General features: G+C 42.6%; 1 protein-coding gene across 4 annotated transcripts in view; it reads left to right on the forward strand.

Annotated features, from left to right (window-relative positions):
• The window catches only part of LOC147021967 (high affinity cAMP-specific and IBMX-insensitive 3',5'-cyclic phosphodiesterase 8B-like), a 207,075-nt gene that overhangs the window by 25,907 nt on the left and 155,935 nt on the right, over positions 1–25,233 (forward strand). For 3 of the 4 annotated variants that reach the window (XM_085892462.1, XM_085892460.1, XM_085892461.1), the window contains exons 2-4: positions 15,517–15,573; positions 17,448–17,638; positions 17,906–17,965. In XM_085892462.1, coding sequence (XP_085748588.1) covers positions 15,517–15,573; positions 17,448–17,638; positions 17,906–17,965 — 308 coding nt within the window. Of the gene's footprint in view, positions 1–15,516; positions 15,574–17,447; positions 17,639–17,902; positions 17,966–25,233 lie in introns of those variants that run through there. The other variant, XM_085892463.1, reaches the window with a different exon arrangement.

A 25,233-nucleotide genomic window follows, 5' to 3' on the forward strand; every position in this document is an offset into this window, starting at 1 on the left:
GCACGTTCCATAGAAACGATTAAAATTTCTGAGCGCCAGCATCAAAAAACAAAGGCGAGTGACAGCAATTTAAATCGTTCATTGTAAACAATGAAAATAGTTGAGTGGTACCGTTTAAAAGTCGTTGAGTGTAAAAAAAAAAAAAAAAAAATCCAATTGTTGAGCGCAAGCGTCTACTTTCAATAGTGGAGATGCAGCCATTTAAATCGTTGAGTGGCAGCCTATGAATAGCAAACCCCACGTCACCGGCAAAGATAAACTGCCGCACGATATGGATAAGTTAGGCTATCGTTGGGCATAGTTTGTGAACGCCGGCTACACGATAATTATTCGTTGGTATACCGTATCTATAAGTTATCGAAGCGCTCTATGCACATTATTAGTTCATTGTGCATTTGTCCAACCCGCTATGAATAGACCTAAATCGTAAAAACAAGCCATAGCTCATTGTTGAAAAAGCCCCATAAAAAATTAGCCGCGAAGAACTTCGAACAATGGTGAAAAGATGTCTCCTACCCGTGGCCACGCGGACGCAAGGAGGATCCATCATAACCCACACCCTCCCCCTCACACTCACCTACTACTGCCAACATGAACAAACTACTACTAATACTAATACTGATACTGATACTGATACTGTTACTGCTGACATGGACATCGACTCAAAAAGGACTCGAAAACACTGTTGGGTTCCCCTTTTATGAGCAGCATTTTTATATACCAATTCCCAAAATCGCTGGGAACACGTCTTTATATGGCAGTTGTAAGTTAGAAACACGTTCATTTATTTTTTTTGTCGACCAGAAGACGTCATTGGAATACGTCTACATACGTCAATGTGTGTTGGGACTACGTAAATAATTGGTTCAAAGCACGTCAAACATAAGTTAGAAATAAGTTTCGCGTAAAAAAGACATTACCGCGACGTGTTTCGACTTATGAGTAGCTTATAAGTAGCCTTTGTGGACGTGTGTAAGCGTCCGCATATCGTGTGTACAACTTATCCCCATCGCATGCGGAACGTGTGTCATACGCCAAGTACTTCGTAAAATTTTGAACATGTTTAAAATTTCTTGACGTACTCTACTTACTACGACGTATGATAGCGTACTTTAGCGTTCTACTCAAGTATACCAAACTTACTCATACCGTATTTGACGTGCCCCAACGTTTTAGACACATTTTTCTTCAGTCGGCATACGCTGGCAAGATCGCCAAGGTGTGACTGCGATATTGACACTTCTATTTCTACGGCAGTTATGATTCGAATCGTTGTGCGTCAGCCTTTTAATAGGCTACGTCACGACATCGTCGGCGATGCGTGCAATGCGCTATGCCTAAGTTAGACTATCGTTGGGCATAGGTTGTGTAGGCCAACAACAGGTTCAGCATTCGTTGGTATAAGTTCTCTATAACACAACGAAACGTTCTGTGTCCATTACTAATGCGTTATACATAAGACCAAGTCGCTATGAATACGTCCGAATCTTTAAAAAAAAACATCAAAAGTTCAACGTAAGCCAGCGTTTTACATACATTTTAATACGTTGCCATCGCTGGCTAAAACGTCAAGGTGTTACTGGGCCTTAAGGCTGAATTCGCGTACTTGAAGAGCAGTTTCAGAAATAGGGATGAAAGCATGAAGTTTTTGAGTTCCAGCTATGGTTTTGTCCGTTTTTAACCTTTCTTCCAGATTTCGTTCTTCCTCGTCATACGCCTCTTGGATCCCGTAACCGAACTTCATTTCATTCAAACCATTTTCAGCAAAGGTGAAAAGATCTTTTGGAGAAATAATTTGACTGTCGTAAGGTCGACGCAGGCTCTTACATGTTGCTTCTCGTTTGACTGTACCTCCCACGCCATCTGAAGGGCCCTTGCCATGACTTGTGGCAAAAAAATGCCATTCTGCATCAATACCATACTTTGATTTGTGACGACATAGGTTTATGAAGGCTTTGCAATTCTTATATTGGCCAGCGCAACCATCTGAGAAATAGTAAAGTTTCTTTACATTTCCAAAGCTAGATTACAAGTGTTCAATGAGCATTCTTTGGAAGAGGTGGACTGAGACAACGTCTTGAGTATTGCATTCTGATATAATCGTGAACGAATCGTGGTTTAATTTGCCATCTTCTGATTTGAAATAGTAAATCCAGGGGTGAATTGTCGCTTGAGAGCACTTCCAATGGAATCTTTGGGCCGCATCCTGTACGACAAACGAATAGTTCTCTGAGAAGTCTCCAATAATGACAAATTCTCCTTCACCGATTTCGTCTTTCTTATTTTTGAGAAACTGAGATTGGGCCTTCGCAATGAAGTCATGTCTCACTAATTTCACCGCACGTTCACAGAATTGATTCATAAATTCTTCCAAAGGCAGGACCATGGAGCTCTGTTCAGATCTGTCGGTGGATGTCCACCGTTTAAACTGAATTTTATCAATATCCTCAACTTCATAAGCACTCAGTAGCTCGGTTTTGAAGTCTTCAATTGATGGGAAACTTTCACAAGTTCTGAAATACCATGCCGGTTGTGCTGGGTTGCAAACTATGCGTGCTATCACATGATGATAGCTAGGAAGTTCGGCTATCTGTGGCATTTTGGAACCAAACATCATGAGTTTCACATTTTGATGTATCGTACATACACATACACTGTGTGTACTGCCTGAACCGGCCAGGACACACTCCGAGGGATGGAGCATGGCGAACTTCGTGAATCCAACTTTCAAGCCAGGGTTCTTCTCTTTGAATTTCTGAAACAGTTCCTTGAGATTGTTTAGTACCAGGTGCTTTTGAATTTTGTCTTTTCCATGTTCATTCCTGACAACCACACAGTCCTTTTTTCCCAGCATTATTCGGCTGACTTCATCACTTTGGTAAAATTCGGCTACGGCGGATTTCACTTCGTCAGGCAATATTTTACCCTGTTTGGGATTTGGAGATGATAACATACCATTTTCTTTCTCTAAATTTTTGGCTTGCACAGCCATTCTTTGGGAGCAAGTAAATTCACTCATCATCCCTCTGATGCTCATATTGCTCGCAAATATTGTCAGTATACGTATTTGCTCTGAACGGCTCGAAACAACGTATTTTTCTTTCAGGCTTTTGATCAGCTCTGGCATACAGTTTTCATCACATTTTGACGCTGTGTTTTGTGTTTTCTCCGCAGTGCTTGGTCCAACAACTAGTTCTAATTTCTTTCGCACAGAATCTTCCACTTTACTAAACTTTTCAGGAACGTATCTTGGGTTCCTTTCTGCCTTTCGTTTGTCGAATGGGCTTTCGCCTATCATCGATAACGACTGGTTTAATTGGTCAACTTCTGCTTCTGGCTCAAAAACCTCCTCGTCCTCATCTGTCAAAATAGATTCTGCAATGCCTTCGATAGTACCTTCTGATGATAATTTCGAACTGGTGAAGATGATCCTTCAATACGCTCTGGTGACAACTGAGAGAGTTTTTTTTTCTGCACGAAGTACAAAGTCTGTCATCTTTTTTCACCTTTGAAGAAAATTTCATCAACATATTGTTTCGAATTTGGAATTCGATCGCACTCAACATACAGGTTCCTTTAGTCAGCTATGTCGATAAGTGCTTGTTCCCGAGAGAGCTCACCTTCCATTGTTTAAATGTTTAGAAATTGATTAGTGCGCTGTGTTATTCAATTCAATAGTTAGGGAGCGATCACGAAACAATGGAGACGTCCCTCCCCCTCTTCTGCGAAGAGGAAGAAGAGCCCTCCCGTCCTGAATCACGGGATGTAAACAACTCCCTCCCACCCGTGGTTGAGCGGGGGATGGAGCACGAGGGGATGAGTCACTCTGGGTGTGGGGGAGGGGGCGGAGAAGGATAAGAGGAGATCCTTTCTTTGTTTGGAGTGGTCGTTCAGCAGGCTGTCGGGTCCTGTTTGGCTTGGGTTAGAGTTGAGGCTTTCGGAAGCTTTTTGCTTCTGCTGAGTCGTTGTTCAGCAGGCCGTCGGGTCCTGTTTGGCTCGGGAGAGCTTTTTGCTTCGAGCTGTTTTGTTTGGAAGAGAGTTGAGCTGGTCGCTTGGCTCAAGCTGCGAATGGTGGCTTCTTCTTCTTGGTTGGTTCGTGGAGCTCTTTGTTCTCCATTTTGGTTCCCGGCTTGGTGCGACTCATCGGCCTCTTTTTAGAGGTGGCTCCTCGGGGAAGTGACGCATCAACGGGAAGGATGAGCGCCTCGTCTCACCAGCACGTGTTGAGAAGCGCGGGAAGATTCGCTGGAGCTCGGGAAGGATCGCGGCTCGCGGCGATTGGGTCCAGCTCGCTCTCGCTGGAGCCCTGGTCCGAACAACTTGAAGACCACACGAGGTGGAGAGGTTCGAGATAGGTCCTGGGTTTCAGCTCACCTGTCCTCCGAGCTGGAGCCCGTTATTAAAGGCCTCAGCCACCATTTCTTGGGTGTGTGTGTGCGTACGTATGTCCTTGGGCCCGTATGATAAGTAGGAAATTGTTAAGTGCTTTGTGTGCTGTAAATGTTTGCATTGCATTTCATATAGTCGGTATAGTTCTGCTCTTACGTGCTTCCCAAGTTCCCCATTATTATTAATAAATACCCCAATTGTTAAATGTTTTCAGCTCGTCGCGTCGATTCTTTCATTGACTGAGCATTTCGTGTGTTGGTAGTTAGAAAGCCGTTAGTTTGCCGTAAAAGGGGGACATTTGACCAACGGTTCTCGGTGATTAAGCTGCTCGGAATCGCACACGGGACAGGCTCGCCTCAGTGGCTTGTTCCGTACGAGTTCCGTTGAGGGTGGAATACCCCGGTAGTTGGATCACGTGGGTATTTAGGTAAATTGAAGATTGGCAATCGACCCTACCCCACGTGGTCTGCCCATTGGCGTATTTCGGTTCTTGTACAAGGACCCGTCGGCTCGGAATTATCCGGGCGGCGATCTATATTCCGGGCGATCGGTCGTGCCGACTCGACTTGCGGCTCCGTCAGAGCGGTCGGCTCGCGGTCGACCCCCGGCACCGTAACAATATCATTTGACACGTTGCAAAGATCTTTTCATTGTTTCATTTTATGGCAGCTGAACGGATCGCAACGGTATTTTCGGAACTCCTTTCAATCTTCAGTCGCCATACTTACTGCAAAATATGCAAAAACTGAGATTAGCCCATTTATAACTTAATTCGATGATTGTTATACGAAAAAATGTACACTTAAAAATTAATTGACACAATAGGCAGAATAACTTTTAGCAAATGATGCTATATATATATATATATATATATATATATATATATATATATATATATATATATATATATATATATATATATATATATATATATATATATATATATATATATATATATATATAATAGTCCAGAGATGATGATTGTCAATTTCAGACATAAAGTGGCCTGCCAGCAGGTGACGTCATTGGAACGATGAAGGCAAACGTCGCCCAATGTCGAATCAAGAATTAGTGTTATGTGGACCCCCAACAATAAAACTATCATCACACTTGAACCCATTGAGATCCCATTTTCATTTATGCTGAGGTGTTGGAGTATATGAAGGGGTATTTTCACACCAAAAAAATCGGGATCATCGGTTTGGCTGGGGCCCAAGGTCAAAGGGCGCCCCAAACTATAACTTTTTGAATTACTGTTTCGGAGTGATTTTACTTTACGTGATTCGAAAGATCTCGCTTTTGCTCGCATTTTGATACCAAGATCATCCAAATCGGACCACTACAACCTGTGATATGGCCACTGGAAGATTGTGGGTCAACCGGGGGTGCCCAAATTTGGGGGGGGGTTTAAAATGGGCCCCAATGGGCCCCCAGGTCTGAAAATTGACACAACGTTTTACCGTGGATAAAAACACTTGCACAAAAAAGAGTGAAATCTGAGACGATGTGTCAAAATTTCGCTGAAAAATGTGTACACTTGACATGGACTGTCCCAATAATTATTGCATCCAGATCCAGATTCGGATGTTCAACAAAATCAAATCAATGCGTCCTTGTCACACACCCAACCTGTCCACCAAATTTCATCCGAATCCATCCACAACCTTTTTGAGATATCGTGCGATACAGTATATCAGTTTAGCCTTATCTCTAAATGGTGAAGAATCACTTTAAAAATTTGAGGATCAGGATCTTGACCACAATATAATTAGTTCATCTTTGTCACACACCCTGCCTGCCCACCAAATTTCAGCTGAATCCATCCACAACTTTATGAGATATCCTGCACACAAATGGACAAACAAACAAACAAACACACAAACAAGAAAGATGTCATGCATCGCATAATGCTTGCAAAATCCAGAAAACAAATTTCACCTCAAAAATAATTTGTTTAATTCAATGATCAAATGTGCAACTCCTCTTCAAAACCCAGGTCAATCAGATGAAAATTGACATTAGAAATTCGGCCAATGTTGACCTTTTGGCCTGTGCTGACCTCAAAAATAATTGGTGGTTGAATTCAGCAAACTGATATGCAAATACTCTTCAAATTTCAAGTCAATCGGATGAAAAATGCCGATTTTATAAATTTGACCTCTTCCTGTTGACCTCAAAATGAATAGGCTTCTCAGTTTTGTTTTGCTTTTGTATACCAAGTCGAGGCTCGTGTAGGAGCTAATTCACAGAAACATATAACAAGGCAGGAGACAAGAGGGGCAGGAGAGGGAAGCACAAAATAGTGGGGAACAAAGACGATCGGATATCTGTGGAAGGGAGAGGGATGTGGTGGGGTACACGAGGTAAACAAGATGGTACTACAGGGACTTTCAGAAAGGAAAACAGGGAATTTGAAGGAGGTTGGTTTGGGGTGGATTGACAGGGGTAGTAAAGATCAACATTTTGGATGGGGGAAGACATGAGATGGTGGTGAACACCTGGTTTGAATAACTGGAGGAATAGTCCAGGAGCAAGGACCTGAAAAAAATGAAATCGTTCAACACTCCCTACAGAAAAGGTTTGACTTGACAGAGTGATAGAATAGACCCTATAGAACACCTCCAGGTCAAATGTAGTTTCAAATTGTGGCATCATTAAAATTCTACAGGCCATTACACATACCAAGAGGTGTGTGTGTGTGTGTGTGTGTGTGTGTGTGTGTGTGTGTGTGTGTGTGTGTGTGTGTGTGTGTGTGTGTGTGTGTGTGTGTGTGTGTGTGTGTGTGTGTGTGTGTGTGTGTGTGTGTGTGTGTGTGTGTGACCGCTGTTTCTCGACAACCGCTGGTCCGATCTAATTGAAACTTGCCAGGTATATTGCTGGGGACCCGAGTATGTGCCTTTTCAAGGTTTGATATTAATCGGACAAGTGCTTCCCAAGTTATGGCCATTTATTTACCAAACCAATGACAAGACACGTTGTTGCGTGGGCGTGGCCGATGGGGAAGGGAAGCTCAGCCGCGTTCGCCATTACAGGTTACAACGTATGGACTTCCGGATAATGTTGACTTCGTGTATTCTAATAATTTCTCGATTTCTTATTATATGCGCATTTATAGATAAACACAATGCCCCAAGTTATGATCGTTTTCATATTAGATGGTGTATAAATTTCGGTAACATCAGAGTGCTGGTATGCTCCGAACCAGGAAGTAAATTTTTTCTCTCTCTTTTCTCTTTTTGTTTTTCCTTGCGACGACATTGCAAAAAGGTAAAATACGTTGGCGCTAATTGAATAATTGGCCATTAAAACCCAAATTGCAAATCATCGTAACTGTGATATGCAAACTTCCGCGTCACGCACTTACGGGCATGCGAGAGCGAAGAAACGGCCTGTGTGGTTGTTGTTTTTTGCTCGCGGTTGGAGTATTTATTTATTCTTTTTTTATTATTATTTTTTTTATCACGGGCACGTACTAGTTTTAATAATGATAGTAAAAGAGGCTGTGGGTTAACATAGTTGCTATTCTGTGTCATTCCAGATTGAACATCTGAAAGAATCCTATTAGCCAACTGAAGCAATGGCCAGTTCAGAGAGTCAGGCAGTAGTGCAACTTTTACCTGTAAAGAGACAGAAGTTGACTAACTTTCACAAGTGCATGATTTGTCAGATGGACTCAAACGAGACACTGAGGAAAGCCCGAGATACCTCCATACGGACACTTGTTGCAGCACTGGAACTCCAACGAGATGAAGTATACAAACGTTTAAAATTAGATTTTGACAGGTTGGCAACCGCGGATGTTAAACGGCACTCAAATTGCTACGAAAAATGGACAAGCAAAGAAAACCTGCGCTACATGCAGAGGAGAAGATCTGCATTCTCACCGACACCAGCAGAAGAATCTAAGATTGGCACACAATCTGAAACAAGTTTGACGGAGACCTCCAGGGTATCCAGATCCCAGTCAACGTCCACTGACTGGACTATGTGCCTCTTCTGCAAGAAGAAAACACACAGAAGGGTAAAGGAGATGACCATGGTCAGAACTTTCCAAGCCTGTGAAACTATTGTGCAAGCAGCGACCGCAAAGGGCGATGAGGACATGTTACGGACTACTGGTGCTGTCAGTAACGATCTCGTGGCAGCAGAAGCTGGATACCACAGAGCTTGCCATGCCTCATACATCAGCAAAGCTAATCTGCAGTATGCTGGCTTCCATGAAGGGAGACAAGAAACTTGTTACGATATGGCATTCAAGCAATTGGCTGAAGATATCTCTGCTGACCTGAATGGTGGGAAGGCCTTTGATATGACAATTCTTCTGGACAGATACAATCATTTTCTGCGCTTACAGGGAGTGGCAGTCGACAGCTACACTACCCAGCGACTCAAACTTCAACTAAAGAAACACTTTGGAGATGACATTGTCTTCCATAAGCCATATGATCTTAGTAAGTCTGAGCTTTTGTACTCAAGCTCCATATCCCTTCAAGATGTCATCAACTCTGCCTATCAGTGTAACACCGCAACAGCCACGGGTGTACCAAGAAAACAGCCCACAACAGCGATGGATGATTGCGACAGGGTGAGTCTGCTGTACCGCACTGCGAAACTCATCAAGTCGGAGATCAATGAATGCCAAGGCATATCAGTCCGACCACCTAATATCATGGATCTTACCCTGACAAAATCCAAATCTGTGATACCAGACAGTCTTTCCTGGCTACTATGCTGGGTTATTGCCAAACCAGAAAAGGAAGATGAAGATGAGTTTTCAGCACCAGAATGTAGCAACTCATCAGATGAAAGACGTGTTTTGATGCTTGCTCAGGATGTTGTGATATTAGTTTGAATTAGTGTGATATTTTAGCTTTGGTGATGCCATGGCAAAGGCCATTTTCAAATAACTGTACATACTCTGATGGAGAATTATAATAGGAAGCCAATGATACCTAAATATTGAAAATTGGTTGAGTCTAGACAAAGATATTCACGTTTACGTTACCCCTCCCCCTAAATTTTGCTAGCCCACAATGACCTTCTTGGTAAGTACCCTTGGTATGTATAATGGCCTGTAGAATTTTAATGATACCACAATTTGAAACCACATACTACCTGGAGGCGTTCTATAGGGTCTATTCTACCACCCTGTCAAGTCAAACCTTTTCTGTAGGGGGTGTTGAACGAATTTCCTTATTTGGCCTCATATGAGAAATGGCTGCTGGACTAGAAGGAGTGGAATTGAAGAGAGTGTTGGAGTTTGTTCCAGAGGTGGGAAAATTGATGGAATAAAAAAGTGAAGGTGAGCAGTGATTCTTGATTTTGGCAGTTTCACTATAAGGGGGTTTTTGATGGATGTTGAACCCCCTGAGGAAAGATAGGGGGGACAGATCACAGACAGAGTAAGGGGGCAAGGCCGGAGAGAAGACAGTAGAATGCAGAAAGACCACCGACCTGCCTCCGGTGAGAGACCCAAAGACTCGGCTTCATCGTGGGAGATACCAATGATCCTAAAAGCCTTGGTTTTCACACCATGAAGTCGAGCTCTGTTGACAAAGAATTCCAACCACTCTGTTGGGGGGGGGGGGGGCGTGGGGGCAGTACTCAATCAGATTGCAGACGAAAGCTTTGCAAATGGTTTGAAGCTCAGGTTTGCCAAGGAAGGACTTTGCGACTGGCTTTGGAGGCCAGCTTGGAGATTTAGCTTTCCCAGGAAAGATCATGGCACATGTGAGACCCAAAAGCTTGAAGGAAAGTACTTCTTCAAGGGGATTGTTGAGAAAGTAGATGGGAGATGGGGGTGGGTCCAGATGGCCCTTTTAGAGAGACATGGTGAGGGTATGAGATTTGTCAGGATTGAAAGACATATTCCAAGTGTTTGACCAGCTTGTGATTTTTATCCAGGTATGCAGAGAGTGAAGAAGCTGCTGCCTGCCGATCAGAGAGATGGCACAGCAGAGGGTGGAGTCATCAGCAAAGAGATAAAGAGTATTTTCCAGAGAATCTGAGAGATCATTGATGAAAATCAGAAAAAGCACAGGGCCAAAGAACACTGCCTTGAGGAACTCCAGCCTGGATGGGAAGAGGAGATGAAAGAATTCCATTGAGAGCCACACATTGACTGCGACAGGAGAGGAAGTCTGTGAGCTATGAGTGGAGATTGCTTTGAATACCATAAGAAGAGTTTGGTGAGCAGTGCTGAACGCAAGACCGCATTGAAAGCGCACGATATGTCAGGGGGAGATGGCTCTGATCTCATGTTTGGCATTTAGGACCTTCGTCCATTGTTGGGAAAGCAGAAGTAGCATGTCCAGGGTTGAGTGACCTGGTCTAAGTTCAAATTGATGGTCAGAAATCAAGCCATTGGAGAAGGGAGGGATTTGATGTCGGAAGCGATGATGGATTCCATGAGCTTGTGATGATTGCGAGGAGGCTGATTGGTCTGTAGTTGCAGAGATCAGTATTTGCACATTTTTATGCAGAGAGGTAATGTTTGCTGATTTCCAAGCAGATGGAAGATGACCTTGAGAAAATGAGAGGGTGAATAGAACATAGAGAGGGTGAGCAAGAGCAGCAGAGCAGGTTTTTAGGACACGTGGGCTGATGCCGTCTGGACCGGTTGCAGTATCTGAATCGAGGTTTGACAGCAAACTCTCCATCTTTGTCAGGAGAATAGGACACGGAGTCCAGGAACAACTGGGTGTGACTGGGTAAGGTTGGTTCAGAAAGCGATGGGTTTGGGACACAATATTTAGAACCAAACACTGAGTTTAGGTATTCAGCCTTTTCACATGCAGTGTCAGCTGTGCAGCCATTTGAGGTAAGGAAGGAGATGGAGGGGGAACATACACCAGAAACGGACTTGGCTCGACAACACCAGGATTTGGAGGAGGGAGATAGGTTTGAGAGTTCAAACTTGAGATGAGGAAAATGTTGCTTGCTCGCACTCCTCAGGGTAGACACACACTTGCTCCGAGCTTTGTGGAAGGAACTGAGTTCAGTTGGATTTGCCTTCCAAGAGGCGAAGGCAAATTGTTTCAGGATAACTGCCTCACCACAAGCTTCAGTGTGCAGGAGGAAGGGTAGGACAACTGAAGACGAGATGGGATAAGCCTGTGCATGAGAGAGCAAATTTCTTTGAAAGAATTCCCAGGATAAGTTGATGTTGGAGAAAGCAGAAATGGGAGACCAGTCTTGAAGTTTGATGGCTGCTTGAAGTCCCTGCCAGTCGGCCTGAGTGAAATGCCAGACTCGTCGATTTTTGAGGTGGTTCTCCAATAATTAATTTTTGACATCGGATCTAAGACTAAGATTAGTGGCCATTTCAGTTGTAAAAACAAAACCTGATGTTGAACACGTCCTCAACCATTTCTCGGAAATGTATTTACCGATGTTGTTCAAACTTGGCACACAGATAAAGAATGATGCCTTGCATTTGCAAGTCGTTTTTCTTCAAGATCGGATGCAAGATGGCCGACTGGTGGCGATTTTGTGACTTAAATGTGTCCCCAACCATTTCTCAGACATGCATGGTCCGATTTTGTTCAAACTTGACACAAGCACAGTACTGATGCATACATGTGACCCTCACTTTATTTTGCGATCTGATGAAAGATGGCTGACTGGAAGACTGGTGGCTACTTTAGTTGTACATATACAGTATATGGGCTAGCCTTTTAACTCCATCCAGAAAAATTACTAAAACAACAGGGGCTCTGAAATTTTATGTCTATTTTACTTTTTTTTTAAATTATCATTTCTCCCTCATGAACTGGAGATCACTGGTGATAATCTGTGATTAAAACCATACCCTCCTCTTAAGTCCTCAACAGGGCTCCACTCCCACATTCCCCCACCACTCAAACTCACCACCACAGTCCTCAAAAGTACAATGACTGCTTGTCCACATTGCTAGGCTTGGCCTTTGTTCCATGGATGTTACCCTCGCATCTGCGTCATCACTTCTTCACTCTTCCTCTCATTGCATGCACCACACATCTCTGTCTCTGTCTCTCTCTGTCTGTTTGTCTGTCTCTGTCTGTTTGTCTGTCTCTCTGTCTGTTTGTCTGTCTCTCTGTCTGTTTGTCTGTCTCTCTGTCTGTCTGTTTGTCTGTCTCTCTGTCTGTCTCTCTGTCTGTTTGTCTGTCTCTCTCTGTCTGTTTCTCTGTCTCTCTCTGTTTCTCTGTCTCTCTGTCTGTTTGTCTGTCTCTCTGTCTGTTTGTCTGTCTCTCTGTCTGTTTGTCTGTCTCTCTGTCTGTTTGTCTGTCTCTCTGTCTGTTTGTCTGTGTCTCTGTCTGTTTGTCTGTGTCTCTGTCTGTTTGTCTGTGTCTCTGTCTGTTTGTCTGTGTCTCTGTCTGTTTGTCTGTGTCTCTGTCTGTTTGTCTGTGTCTCTGTCTGTTTGTCTGTGTCTCTGTCTGTTTGTCTGTGTCTCTGTCTGTTTGTCTGTGTCTCTGTCTGTTTGTCTGTGTCTCTGTCTGTTTGTCTGTGTCTCTGTCTGTTTGTCTGTGTCTCTGTCTGTTTGTCTGTCTCTCTGTCTGTTTGTCTGTCTCTCTGTCTGTTTGTCTGTCTCTCTGTCTGTTTGTCTGTCTCTCTGTCTGTTTGTCTGTCTCTCTGTCTGTTTGTCTGTCTCTCTGTCTGTTTGTCTGTCTCTCTGTCTGTTTGTCTGTCTCTCTGTCTGTTTGTCTGTCTCTCTGTCTGTTTTTCTGTCTCTCTGTCTGTTTGTCTGTCTCTCTGTCTGTTTGACTGTCTCTCTGTCTGTTTGTCTGTCTCTCTGTCTGTTTGTCTGTCTCTCTGTCTGTTTGTCTGTCTCTCTGTCTGTTTGTCTGTCTCTCTGTCTGTCTGTTTGTCTGTCTCTCTGTCTGTCTGTTTGTCTGTCTCTCTGTCTGTCTGTTTGTCTGTCTCTCTGTCTGTCTGTTTGTCTGTCTCTCTGTCTGTCTGTTTGTCTGTCTCTCTGTCTGTCTGTTTGTCTGTCTCTCTGTCTGTCTGTTTGTCTGTCTCTCTGTCTGTCTGTTTGTCTGTCTCTCTGTCTGTTTGTTTGTCTCTCTCTGTCTGTTTCTCTGTCTCTCTCTGTCTGTTTCTCTGTCTCTCTCTCTGTCTGTTTGTCTGTCTCTCTCTCTGTCTGTTTGTCTGTCTCTCTCTCTGTCTGTTTGTCTGTTTCTCTCTGTCTGTTTGTCTGTCTCTCTCTGTCTGTTTCTCTGTCTCTCTGTCTCTCTCTGTCTCTCTCTGTCTGTTTCTCTGTCTCTCTATGTCTGTTTCTCTGTCTCTCTATGTCTGTTTCTCTGTCTCTCTCTGTCTGTTTCTCTGTCTCTCTCTGTCTGTTTCTCTGTCTCTCTCTGTCTGTTTCTCTGTCTCTCTCTGTCTGTTTCTCTGTCTCTCTCTGTCTGTTTCTCTGTTTCTCTGTCTCTCTGTCTGTTTCTCTGTCTCTCTGTCTGTCTCTCTGTCTGACTCTCTGTCTCTCCCTTCCCACCTTTTTTGGATTCCTCGACAGCTTTCCCTCCCTCCCTTACCCCTCCCTTACCCTGCCTGTCGCTACTGTTTGCTGTTTGTTCTATAACTAGAGGCAGAGGTTTGCTTGAAGGGCAGAGGTTCATTTTGTATAAAAGGAAAGGGTAGCACTGGGGATAGGAAAAGGTGAATGTGAATGTCATGTTTCTGAGAAGGTGGGGGAGGGGGGGAGAAGTGTCGGGGGCAATACCTTTGGATTTTAGGTTGAGCAGGTGATGGAAGGAGAATTGGGAATGCAGTCATTTGTTCATTTTATCTGATCACCCACATGTTGCAAACCATAAGATTGCAGTGGGGGTGGTGAAATGTACAAACAAAACTTTCATATTGTTGCTTGTTTAGGTACAACATGTATCTGCAAGCACAGCAGATATCATTCAGTTTGGTACAGCATGAGCTGCAGCAAGAAGTGCTTTGTGGCTGTGATGTTGACGCACTACGCTCCAACCCCCTAAAGGAAAAGGTTAATTCACTTGCTGGTTGTTTGCATTTTGGGAGTAATTAGCCTTGTCTTGTCTTGTGCACAATGCATCGGTGCATATAAACAAAACAACCTTTTCTGCTGAAGCAGTTTGTATGTCTAGGGTTACAATCCTGGATGAGCCACCAATCCGATGCAGGGTACGAGATTGGGTGGGGTGTGGGGGGGGGTGCAGGAATTTAGAACTTAGCCAGAATGCTGGCGATAGCTCGCCTTCTCTCCACAAAGGTCACCGTGACATCTTTAACATTCAAGAACTAATGTGAGCAGATGGGGCACGCAGTTTAACATCTATCCGAGCGACGGCACACTCATTGATGCCTCACTCTTCATGTGAATCTCCAATATGACAATCTATAGCTGCGCCAGGATTCGAATCCAGGCTAGACTGCTTAGAGGTGAGTAATTGGTGCATTGTAAATAAAGTTATTCACACAAATGTGTGTTGTGGCAGGAAGAATTTTTTTTTCTCCCCTGGCCTTGTATCATTGTCAGTGTTCTTGGATTATGGCCTTTACCTTTTGTGCTTTGGAAAGAGAATCACCAATATTTTGGCCTTTTGGATTGTGCTTTGTTGGTATATATATATATATATAGTCGTGAACACATAAACACACGCTTTGGTGCTGCCAAAGCAGTTTCTTGACAAAACTTGTACTGGGTGGTTTGCCATTGCCTTCCCAGCATTGTTTTGTCCTTGCTCTATCCTGTTAAATACTGTGTCAAGCAAGGAAGCAGTATGAAAATTTTTTAAAGCAAAGTTTCTGATATGACTTGGCTGAGGTTTGAACCACCGATCTCCCAGATTAAGAGCGGATGCTCGAACCATGAATTATAGATACACTGTCATTGTTGTTTGCTCACTTGCTGTTCTCGTTAAGTAATCTGCCTGGGCTTCAAAACCTTTTCATCTTTCATCCGTTTCCTCTTTTCCCCAGTATTTATTGAAGTGGCTGTGAGTTGCTGGAAAATCGATTTTCAACTTCCTGACTTTTTTTTTTTCTCTCTCTTGGTGCTCGAAACACATGGCCATGATCATTGTAAAGCTCTTCCGCCTGCTACCCTTTGACTGTCTCTTTGGTCGTGCTAATCCCCCTCTGTTTATTATTTATTTACTTTAGCTGCACTTTTTTTTCCCCCAGGTTTCACTTGGTGAGCTCAATATTGGACCCATGAAATTAAGTGCAGAATCGATACAAGTAAGTGAAACCAACCTTTTTTGTATACCTTGTACATGGAAGATTATTATCCTTAACTCAGCATGCTTCTCTTTACTTCTTGTCGACCTGCCTTTCTTTTCTTTTCTTTTTTCCTGTACAGCTGGTTTTTATGCCCTTGTATTTGTGGCCATCCACATGGCAGTCGGGCAGGTGGCCGCCACATTCCTTCTGGCTAATTTAGGAACACCAAGTCCTGAGTGTAGTGAATATTATTGGAGGGTTTGTTCGGGTTGTGTGTGCTGTTGATAGAATTGGCTGAGTCCAAAGTTGGGGTTGGGGGATGGGAGGGGGGGGTGTTGTCATTATATCTGATGTTCATGTCGGTTCCAGAATCATGTCTAAACAGCTATGGTTTCCAGGCAACGAGATAAATAAGGAGACCCATTGGCATTTTGTGTGCTGATAGAGGTGTTGTACTGTCTGTCTTTACCCTCAACCTTTCCTTCCTTTTATCTATGTTTATGTTTCTTCTTATTACCTCCACCACTCAATGGAAAGGAGGTGATGTTTTCATCCCTCTCTGTCTTTGTTACTTCCAAAATCGAAGATTTTTCAAGTATATTGGTCAGTCGATTTTGTTATTCTGTCTGTCTGTTTGTCTGTCTGTTTGTCGCCTTCAGGTCACAATTTTAAACCGATCTTCACCAAACTTCACCACATGGTAGTGTTTGTCATAAGGAAGAAGCCTATTGTTTTTGAGCTCAAAAGGTCAACATAGACCAAAAGGTCAACATAAGCCAAGGGTCAACAACTTAGGTGAGATGTCTAAAATCCTCAATTTTCATCCAATTGACTTTAAATTTGAAACGGATTTATATTTCAGGTCACTGAATTCAAACAACCAATTATTTTTGAGGTCAACAAGACCAAAAGGTCAACATAGGCTCAAGGACAACAACTGAGGTGGTATTTCTAAAATCCTCAATTTTCATCCGATTGACTTGAAATTATAAGAGTATTATATTTCGGGTCACTGAGTTCAACGAGCCAATTGTATATTTTTGAGATCAACATAGGCTCAACGTCATTAACTAATGTGGTATTTCTAAAATCCTCAATTTTCATCCAATTGACCTGAAATTTGAAGAGGATTTACTTTTCGGGTCACTGAATTCAACCTACCAATTCTTCTGGAGGTCCACACAGGCCAAAAGGTTGCATATTTGGTCATTTAATTCAACCACCAATTCTTTTTGAGGTCAAATTTGTTTTCTGGATTTTGCAAGTATCTCTGCACGACATCTTCTTGTAACTTGGCAAAAAACTTCTTTTTTTGACTCTTACGTTGATCGCTTCCATTTGTTTGTTTGTCTGTCAATCTGTCTTTGTGTGCAGCATATCTCAAGAAGTTGTGGACGGATCCGGATGAAAATTGGTGGGCAGGTTGGGCGTGTGACAAGAACGAACTGATTAGATTTTGGTGAAGATCCGGATCCAGATTTGACTACTAGAATTTTAAAAGTGATTTTTCACCATTGAGAGATAGGGTCAAAATGATATATAGCACGATATGTCAAAAAATTGTGGACGGATTTGGACAAAACTTGGTGGACACATTGGGTGCGTGACAAGGAAGAATTGTTTCTGTTTTGGTGAAGATCTGAATCCTGATCTGTATCGAGAATTATTTAATTTTTGAAGTGATTCTTCACCATTGAGGGATTGGGCCAAAAACGATAGAGTACTGTATAGAATGATATTTCAAAAATGTATTGGGCCTGATATGTTCTCATGGATCAGGTATTATGTGGCGGAGGTATGCGCTGTACCGAGTGCGCTTCGAGTTATTCTTTTTGTTTCTCTTCATTTTTTGTCCTTCCTTTGAACACTAATCTGTCCTCTGCTTTGCTTAGGTCCTGTTGGTGTTCCCTGATGGAGACCCTCAGGGTCTAGCTTTCCAAACTGCCTGCTCCCATGCTGGTTTTCTCTGTTCTTTGGCATCCTCCTTGGCCACTGCCCATGAGCTCTTCATACAAAACCTGCACCATTTGGTCATTGTGGATGCAAGACCCAACTCTGACATTAAACCAGAGCAACTCGCAAGGTGGTCTTGAAGGCAAATGTGTAGAACTTTATACTGTATGTCTGTTCCTGTCTGTTATTTTTTACTGGATTGTATATAATGTTCTTTTGAATTATTTTTAAAAGTTTATTATCAATTGCCTCTTTGCTCTAATATATACATTTACTGCATCCATGTTATTGTGTTTTATATTCTCTGTTTTCAATGTTGAACATTGAAATGCTGCACAAAAGAGATCAACACTATATCATAGAATAATATTTGTATCCACCATTCTCTCCCCTTAAGTTTCCTTCGAAAGATCAAGGGATCGGAATACTCTGTGCTGGTGGCCGTCACACGTGAGCTGTAAGTGCCCTCTGCTCTATCAGTGAAGGCTGTGATTGGATTCCCAAATAAGCATTTCCCTTTTGGATTCCAAGAGCACTTGGTTCTGCATTCTTACACATGAGGGGCAAGGGTTATTTATGTAAAATTAGCATTGTTAAGCATTGGGTGGAATGGTGGGCAGGAAACCTGACTGGTGTGCAAGCCTGGTTGGAATCTAAAATGTTGGCAAGGTCATTGTGTTATATGTTGTGTGTGGTGTGCCCATATTTTGGTGTATGAGGAAGGGATTTGGAGCCGAGTAAAGTGAATAATGGTATAGCCTCACTGTGTGTGATGGTCAAGACTAATTTGATGTAATTGTAAAGGAACAAGATGTTTATAATGGCAATAGTTTGTATGTTCTAACTTGCATCGAGTATGTCCAAATTGTGATCCAAATTGCCTTGAATAGGAGAATACAATGAAGTATTTTTCAAGTTCTTGTAATATCCTGGCTCTCCCTTCAAATGGTTAGCATTAAAAATGCCAAGACACGTGTGTGTGTGTGTGTGTGTGTGTGTGTGTGTGTGTGTGTGTGTGTGTGTGTGTGTGTGTGTGTGTGTGTGTGTGTGTGTGTGTGTGTGTGTGTGTGTGTGTGTGTGTGTGTGTTTCCAGTCATGCGCCACTTAACGATGGGGATACGTTCTGAGAAATGCGTCGTTCAGCGATGTCGTCATTGTGCGAACATCATAGTGTACTTACATAAACCTAGATGGTATAGCCCACTACACACCTCGGCTATATGGTATAGCCTATTGCTCCTAGACTACAAACCTGTACAGCATGTTACTGCACTGAATACTGTTGGCAATTGTAACACAATGGTAAGTATTTGTGTATCTAAACATAGAAAAGGTACAGTAAAAGATTTTAAAAAATGGTACACCTGTATAGGGCACTGACCATGAATGGAGCTTGCAGGACTGGAAGTTACTCTGGGTGAGTCAGTGAGTGAGTGGTGAGTGAATGTGAAGGCCTTGGACATCACTGTACACTAAGACTTCACTAAATTTATAAAAAATATATTTTTCTTTCTTCAATAATAAATTTACCTTGGCTTACTGTAACTTTTTTTACTTTATAAACTTTTTAATTAAAAAAAAACTTTGATGAATGCTTAGGGGCCATGATGAACAAAACAACACGAGATTAAATCAAGCACATGGAAAAATGATGCAATCAAGAGATGCGGTAAACACGACATGTATGAGGCTGCTGCGTAACATGGGGTACTGTTTTACAGTAAACTTTTTTTTTAATAAGGAGAAAGAGTACATTCTAAAATAACGATAAAATGTACAGTACAGTAAATACATAAACCATTAACATATTTGTTTATTATCATTATCAAATATTATGGACTGCACATAATTGTATGTGCTATTATGTACTTTAATACGACAAGCAGCACCACGACGGCTATGACATCACGAGGCGATCGGAATTTTTCAGCTCCATTATAATCTTATGGGACCACCGTCGTATATGCGGTCCGTCATTGATTGAAATGTAATGCGGTGCATGACTATTATATTGTTACGAATTCTCGCCCGCCGGCGTGCGAACAACCGCGTTTAGCCAAATCTCGGCGTACGCCCACCGGACGGACAATTCAGTCGCGGCTTTCCAGAGCAACACCGAAAACCAGCCATGGGTGTGTTGTTAACCACACCACAACCTTGTCCGCACTCTATCCGTGCTACAGGGTCAATCGCCGAACTGTCGATATACCAAATTATTCGCGCGGGTAGATTACCGAGAGATTGTACCTCAACGGGGCCGCTGGGACACGAGCCGCTTAATGCAGCTCGCTCCGTTTTGGGATAACCGGGCGGGGTGTTATCGCGACTCCCGTTGGACCCGATCGCTTTACCGGCTATTTAAAAACCAACTATATTCCGAGGGCAAGATGGCAGTTTAATTGGGGAAAGAGGACACAACGAAAGGGTGACATTTTCAACAAGCACATTTATTACACACGTTGCCTTTGTTTCCTTTCTTGATGAGTATCCATGGTGTAGATGTTATCCGATGTGGAGAGGTTTGTGGTGTGGTTGTTGAGGTAGTGGTGTGGTCGTTGAAATGCGGTTGTGGAGAAGGTGGTTGTGGTTGTTGTGGATTGGTGGCTGTTCGTTGTCTGTGGGGATGTTGGCGGTTGACGAGAAGGTGGTGGTGGTGATTGTAGTTGGTGGTGCTTTGTGGTGGTAGTAATGGCGGTTGGTCCAAAATAACGATAGTACAAGAAAAACACGATCTCAAAGATCACAGCCCTGATCACACGAATAAACCCATTAGACAACGGTGGGGAAATCTATCTGAACACAGACTTATCGGCATAACTGAACTCAGGACCTATATGGTGTTCTGCGAATTTCCACATCCGTAACAATATGTATATCTGTATATATGTATGTATATATATATATATATATATATATATATATATATATATATATATATATATATATATATATATATATATATATATACATATATATATACAGTCATGCGCCACTTAACGACAGGGTTATGTTCTGAGAAACGCGTCATTAAGTGACGTCGTCATTGTGCGAACATCATTGTTTTTTTTCATTTTCGTTTTCGAACATCGTACTTACACAAACATAGACACCTAAGCTATATGGTGTAGCCTATTGCTCCTCGGATACAAACCCGTACAGCATGTTACTGTACTGAATACTGTCGGCAATTGTAACACATCCAAGAGAGACGGAAGACACGTTAGATTTACCTTTGTGCAGTTCATGACGGCCATCAGTGTTGTTAGCAGCAGCTTACAACCTCCTCTCGCATCGATTATAGAAAGGTGAATAAATAGCGTTTGGATTTTATAAATACGTAATCATTGCATCGATGTTATAATTTACAAATGAATAAATGAGCACCTCTCAATTGTGATATATTTTTGGAACAGTGCGATTGTTTTAACAACATAAAAAGCTTCACTAAAAATAAATTTGTGTTTTAATTGACGAACAACAACGATTTATTCGTGGAATTCTTCAATGCAAAGGTAATTTACTTGCAAGAAGGTAAACGTGGAAACATTGGTTCAGTTTGAAAGGCGATTTCCTTGAATCCCGGTTTAGCACGACCCTGTTTTTTTCCGCGATGACATTTTATGGACCTCAACGATCGCATTATAACAGGGCCACACTGTCGTTGTTTATTATCATTATGAGGTATTATGTTCTGTAGAGTGTACATAATTGTATGTGCTATTTTTATACGAGGCTACATCACTCTGCGATAGGAATTTTTCAGCTACATATTTTGTTATTTATTTTTTTCAGAGCTGGCAGACCCGTCGTATATGCGATCCGTCGTTGCCCGGAACGTCGTTAAGCGGCGCATGACTGTATATATATATATATATATATATATATATATATATAGATATGTATATATATATATATATATATATATATATATATATATATATAGATATGTATATTAAAGAAGAAGGTATTTCCAACCAAAAGTAAAAAAAAACTAGATGTACTCCACTAATTTGAGCAAAAAAGCGAGGGCAGGCCTGGTCTCAGGCGACATTTCACCAGCTTCACAGCCAGCTTCATCAGGCACAATAGACCCCGAGCCTTGGCACGTGTCCGGTTTTTATTTCGATATGACCGCTCTTTTCCGGTCACGTGCTGGTGCTCGAGGTCAAATGGAGGAGTGCTTTTTTGAATTATTATTTTATTTTGCAAAAGCAAAAAATAAACGTCAAATCACATCACCGACGGGGTGCTCTGCTCTTCTTTTTTGTTTTTACTTGCATGTGACCTGGTGTTGTGTGTGTGTGTGTGTGTGGATGAGTACACATGTGCGCTTGTTGTTTTTGTGTTTCCGGGGCACGAACACGGCTGGTTTCACGTCCGCGTTTGGCATGATGAGGTGTTGGTTGTGTGAGTGTTGGGGTTCTCGTTGGGTGTTGTACACATGTGGATGTGGTGTTTGGGATCGAGTGTTTGTTGCTCACCTGATCCTGCTGCTTGCACCATCCAGTTTTTGACATTTGCATCAGAGGTGTGTATTGTGTGGGTATGTCCACCGTCTCCCCAGTTAGACCATCCTTCCGGCTCTTCACGTGCCATGCTTCCAAAATCAACTTGTGTCATTTGTTGGACGTAGTGTCGAGGACGCGGGTCCCATGAAAGTCAAATTTATGGCCAGATTTCAGGCAATGACGTGCTACGGCTGAATGGGTCATCTTTCCAAGCCTAATTGCTCTCTCATGTTCATATAGCTGTTGTTTTAAATTTCTTCACCAATGTAGAATTGGTCACAGTATTTGCATGATGAATGGTAAACTACTCCAGTTTATCACCCTTTGGTAATGAATGGGTCCTTTAGTTTTGAAATGACATTATGGATGGTGCATTGGGGCTTGTAGCCTTCACCAATCCATGAACCACGTACTATCCTGCCAATCCTTTCAGAAAGGCTTGGGTAGTATGAGCGCACACAGTGCCCAAGTGTGTCTGGCTCCTTCTGTTCTGTCCTTTTTGGTTCTTTCAAGGTGGGGAGTATCCCTTTGCTGTTCCTATTTTTGAGCAGGACTCCTCTAACTAATCTGATTTCTTTAATTGCCACAGCTTTGGATGATGACAGTGTCCATGCTCGAGCTGATAAGGTCCATGCTTCACTGCATTTGTGGGAGATTGGTTTGCAGGAGTTAAAATCTAGTAATCTGCTGGTGTGGGGTGGTTTCCTGTAAACCAAGGTCTTTGGGAAGCCATCAGGCTTACAGTGAACCTCCACATCCAAAAATCTCAATTTGCTTTCTTTTTCAATTTTCATTATGAAGTTAATGCTGGGGAATACCCAGCTAAGTTGGCCCAGTAGGTGGTCTACCATGTTTGTATGCAAAATAGTGAAGGTGTCATCTACATATCTGTTCCAGTACTGTTGGAGCCAATACTCATGAGATTCAAAAATCTTTTGTACGAGTTCCTACATCACCCAAATTAGACACAACAGCAGATACCGGTGAACCCATAGTTGTGCCAAATATTTGTTGGTGGTGTGCACCGTCATAGGTGAAAGTCGTGCTGTTCAGACATATCTCCAGGTGTTATACACATCTAGATTCAGGTGTTAGTTTGCTGATTTGACAAGCCATTTTCCATTCGTTTGAATGTTTCAACCAGTCGAGTGTGAGAATGTGATGCTCACCGCAAGATCGACTGGTATGTTGGTGAAAAGGGAAGCCACATCGAAATATACAATCGTATCTTCATCTTGGATTCTAAACTCTCTTATCCTTTCAACAAATTCACCACGATTTTAACCGTTTTATCAGTCTTTCCTACAAGTCTACCAATGATACGTGCGAGAAAGCTTGACAATCGGTAAGATGGTGCATTAACAAAGGACACTATGGGTCTCAGAGGGACATTGTCTTTGTGGATCTTGGGAAGACCATCCAGTCTGGATGCTGAGCCTTTGCTGCAGTAAAGCCAATTGTATTCCTGGTTGCCCAGCCTGCCTGCTCGTTCATTCCTCTTTTTTTTCTCCCACCTTTTGGAAGAAACTCCCACACTCTCTTCAATCCCCCTCTTCCCTCCAGGTCTTCAAAATTGCTGTTCACCACCACCTCTTATCTTCCCCCATCCAAAATCACGATCTTTTCTACCCCCGTTAATCCACCCCAAACCCACCTCCTTCAAATGTCTCGGTTCCCCACTGTTTTGTCCTTCCCTCTCCTGTCCCTCTTGTCTCCTGCTTTCCTTGTTGTGCATTGTGTGTGAGCACTTATATGACCCTCAACAATGTATTAAAAAAAAAAGGCGGTATGATTGATGTTAAAATGATGAATTTTGTCATCATTGGTTTTTTATACACAACCGGTCGAAAGTTTTGGAACACCCCCATTTTTCGAGTTTTTACTGAAATGTAAGCAGTTCAAGTCCAGTGAATAACCTGACATGGTACAAAACTAAGCGGTAAACTGCCAGAGGTTAAAAAAAAGAAAGTTTAGGTGACCAAAAACTGAAAAATAATGTAAATTTCAGAGTTGTTAAAGAAGTCCCTTTTCAGTGAACAAGTAATGGGTGAGCAACTGCAACTGTTCTGCAGCAATGGAAGTATATTAAGCCTTGAAAGTTGATGCAAACAATTCCTACATGTGTCCCAACGTTTGTTGATAAGTTACAAACCCTCTGTCTGCATAAAAGCAGTGTTGGAACAGACTGTGTTGCGACACCCTCTGAAGCATTACTTGGACAATATTGCACTGCAGGAAGCAGTATATTGCAATCATAATGGAGAGAAAAGACAATTAACAAAGGAAGACAGACAGACCATTATAACCCTGAAAAGTGTAGGTCTTTCCTTTAGAGAAATTGCAAAGAAGCCAAGGTGTCAGTGAGTACAGTTTCCCACACCATCAAAAGGCACTTGGAAACTGGAGGAATCTCTAAGTCTAACAGGAAGAGGTCTGGCAGATCTAAAGCCACAACACAATCAGAAGACAAGTTTCTGGGAGTCAAGAGCTTGTGTGATAAGCGGCTCACAAGACAGCAGCTTCAAGTACAGCTTAACACTGGTCGAAGTAAGGAAGTCTCAGTTTCAACTGTGAAGAGAAGGCTTAGAGCTGCAGGTTTGACAGGTCGAGTGGCAGTAAGAAAGCCATTGCAAAGGTGGCAAAATAAGAAAAAGAGGCTTGCCTGGGCCATGAAGCACCGCCAATGGACTACTGAAAACTGGAAGAATGTCTTATGGACCGATGAATCAAAATTTGAAATCTTCAGTTCATCACGTAGGGTTTTTGTACGCCGTCGAGTAGGCGAAAGGATGGTTCCTCAGTGTGTGATACCACTGTCAAACATGGAGGAGGAAGCGTGATGATCTGGGGCTCTTTTGCTGGATCCAGAGTCGGCGACTTGCACAGCGTGACTGGCACGCTGAACTAAAAGGGCTACCACAGCATTTTGCAGCACCATACAATACCCTCTGGTCTACGATTAGTTGGTCAGGGGTTCATCCTACATCAAGATAACGATCCAAAACATACCTCCAGGCTATGTCAGAACTACCGAAGAAGAAAAGAATAAGACGGTAGGCTTCAAATCATGGAATGACCAGTACAGACTCCAGACTTAAACCCCATCGAGCTGGTTTGGGATGAACTGGACAGAAGGGTGAAAGCAAAGCAACCGACAAGTGCAACACATTTGTGGGAACTTCTGCAACAGTGTTGGGAAGAACTTTCCGAACAATAT

The sequence above is a fragment of the Eptatretus burgeri genome, chromosome 8 (genome assembly GCF_056783735.1).
Source record: "Eptatretus burgeri isolate ZD-2024b chromosome 8, Ebu_testis_v1, whole genome shotgun sequence".
Taxonomy (NCBI): Eukaryota; Metazoa; Chordata; class Myxini; order Myxiniformes; family Myxinidae; genus Eptatretus; species Eptatretus burgeri.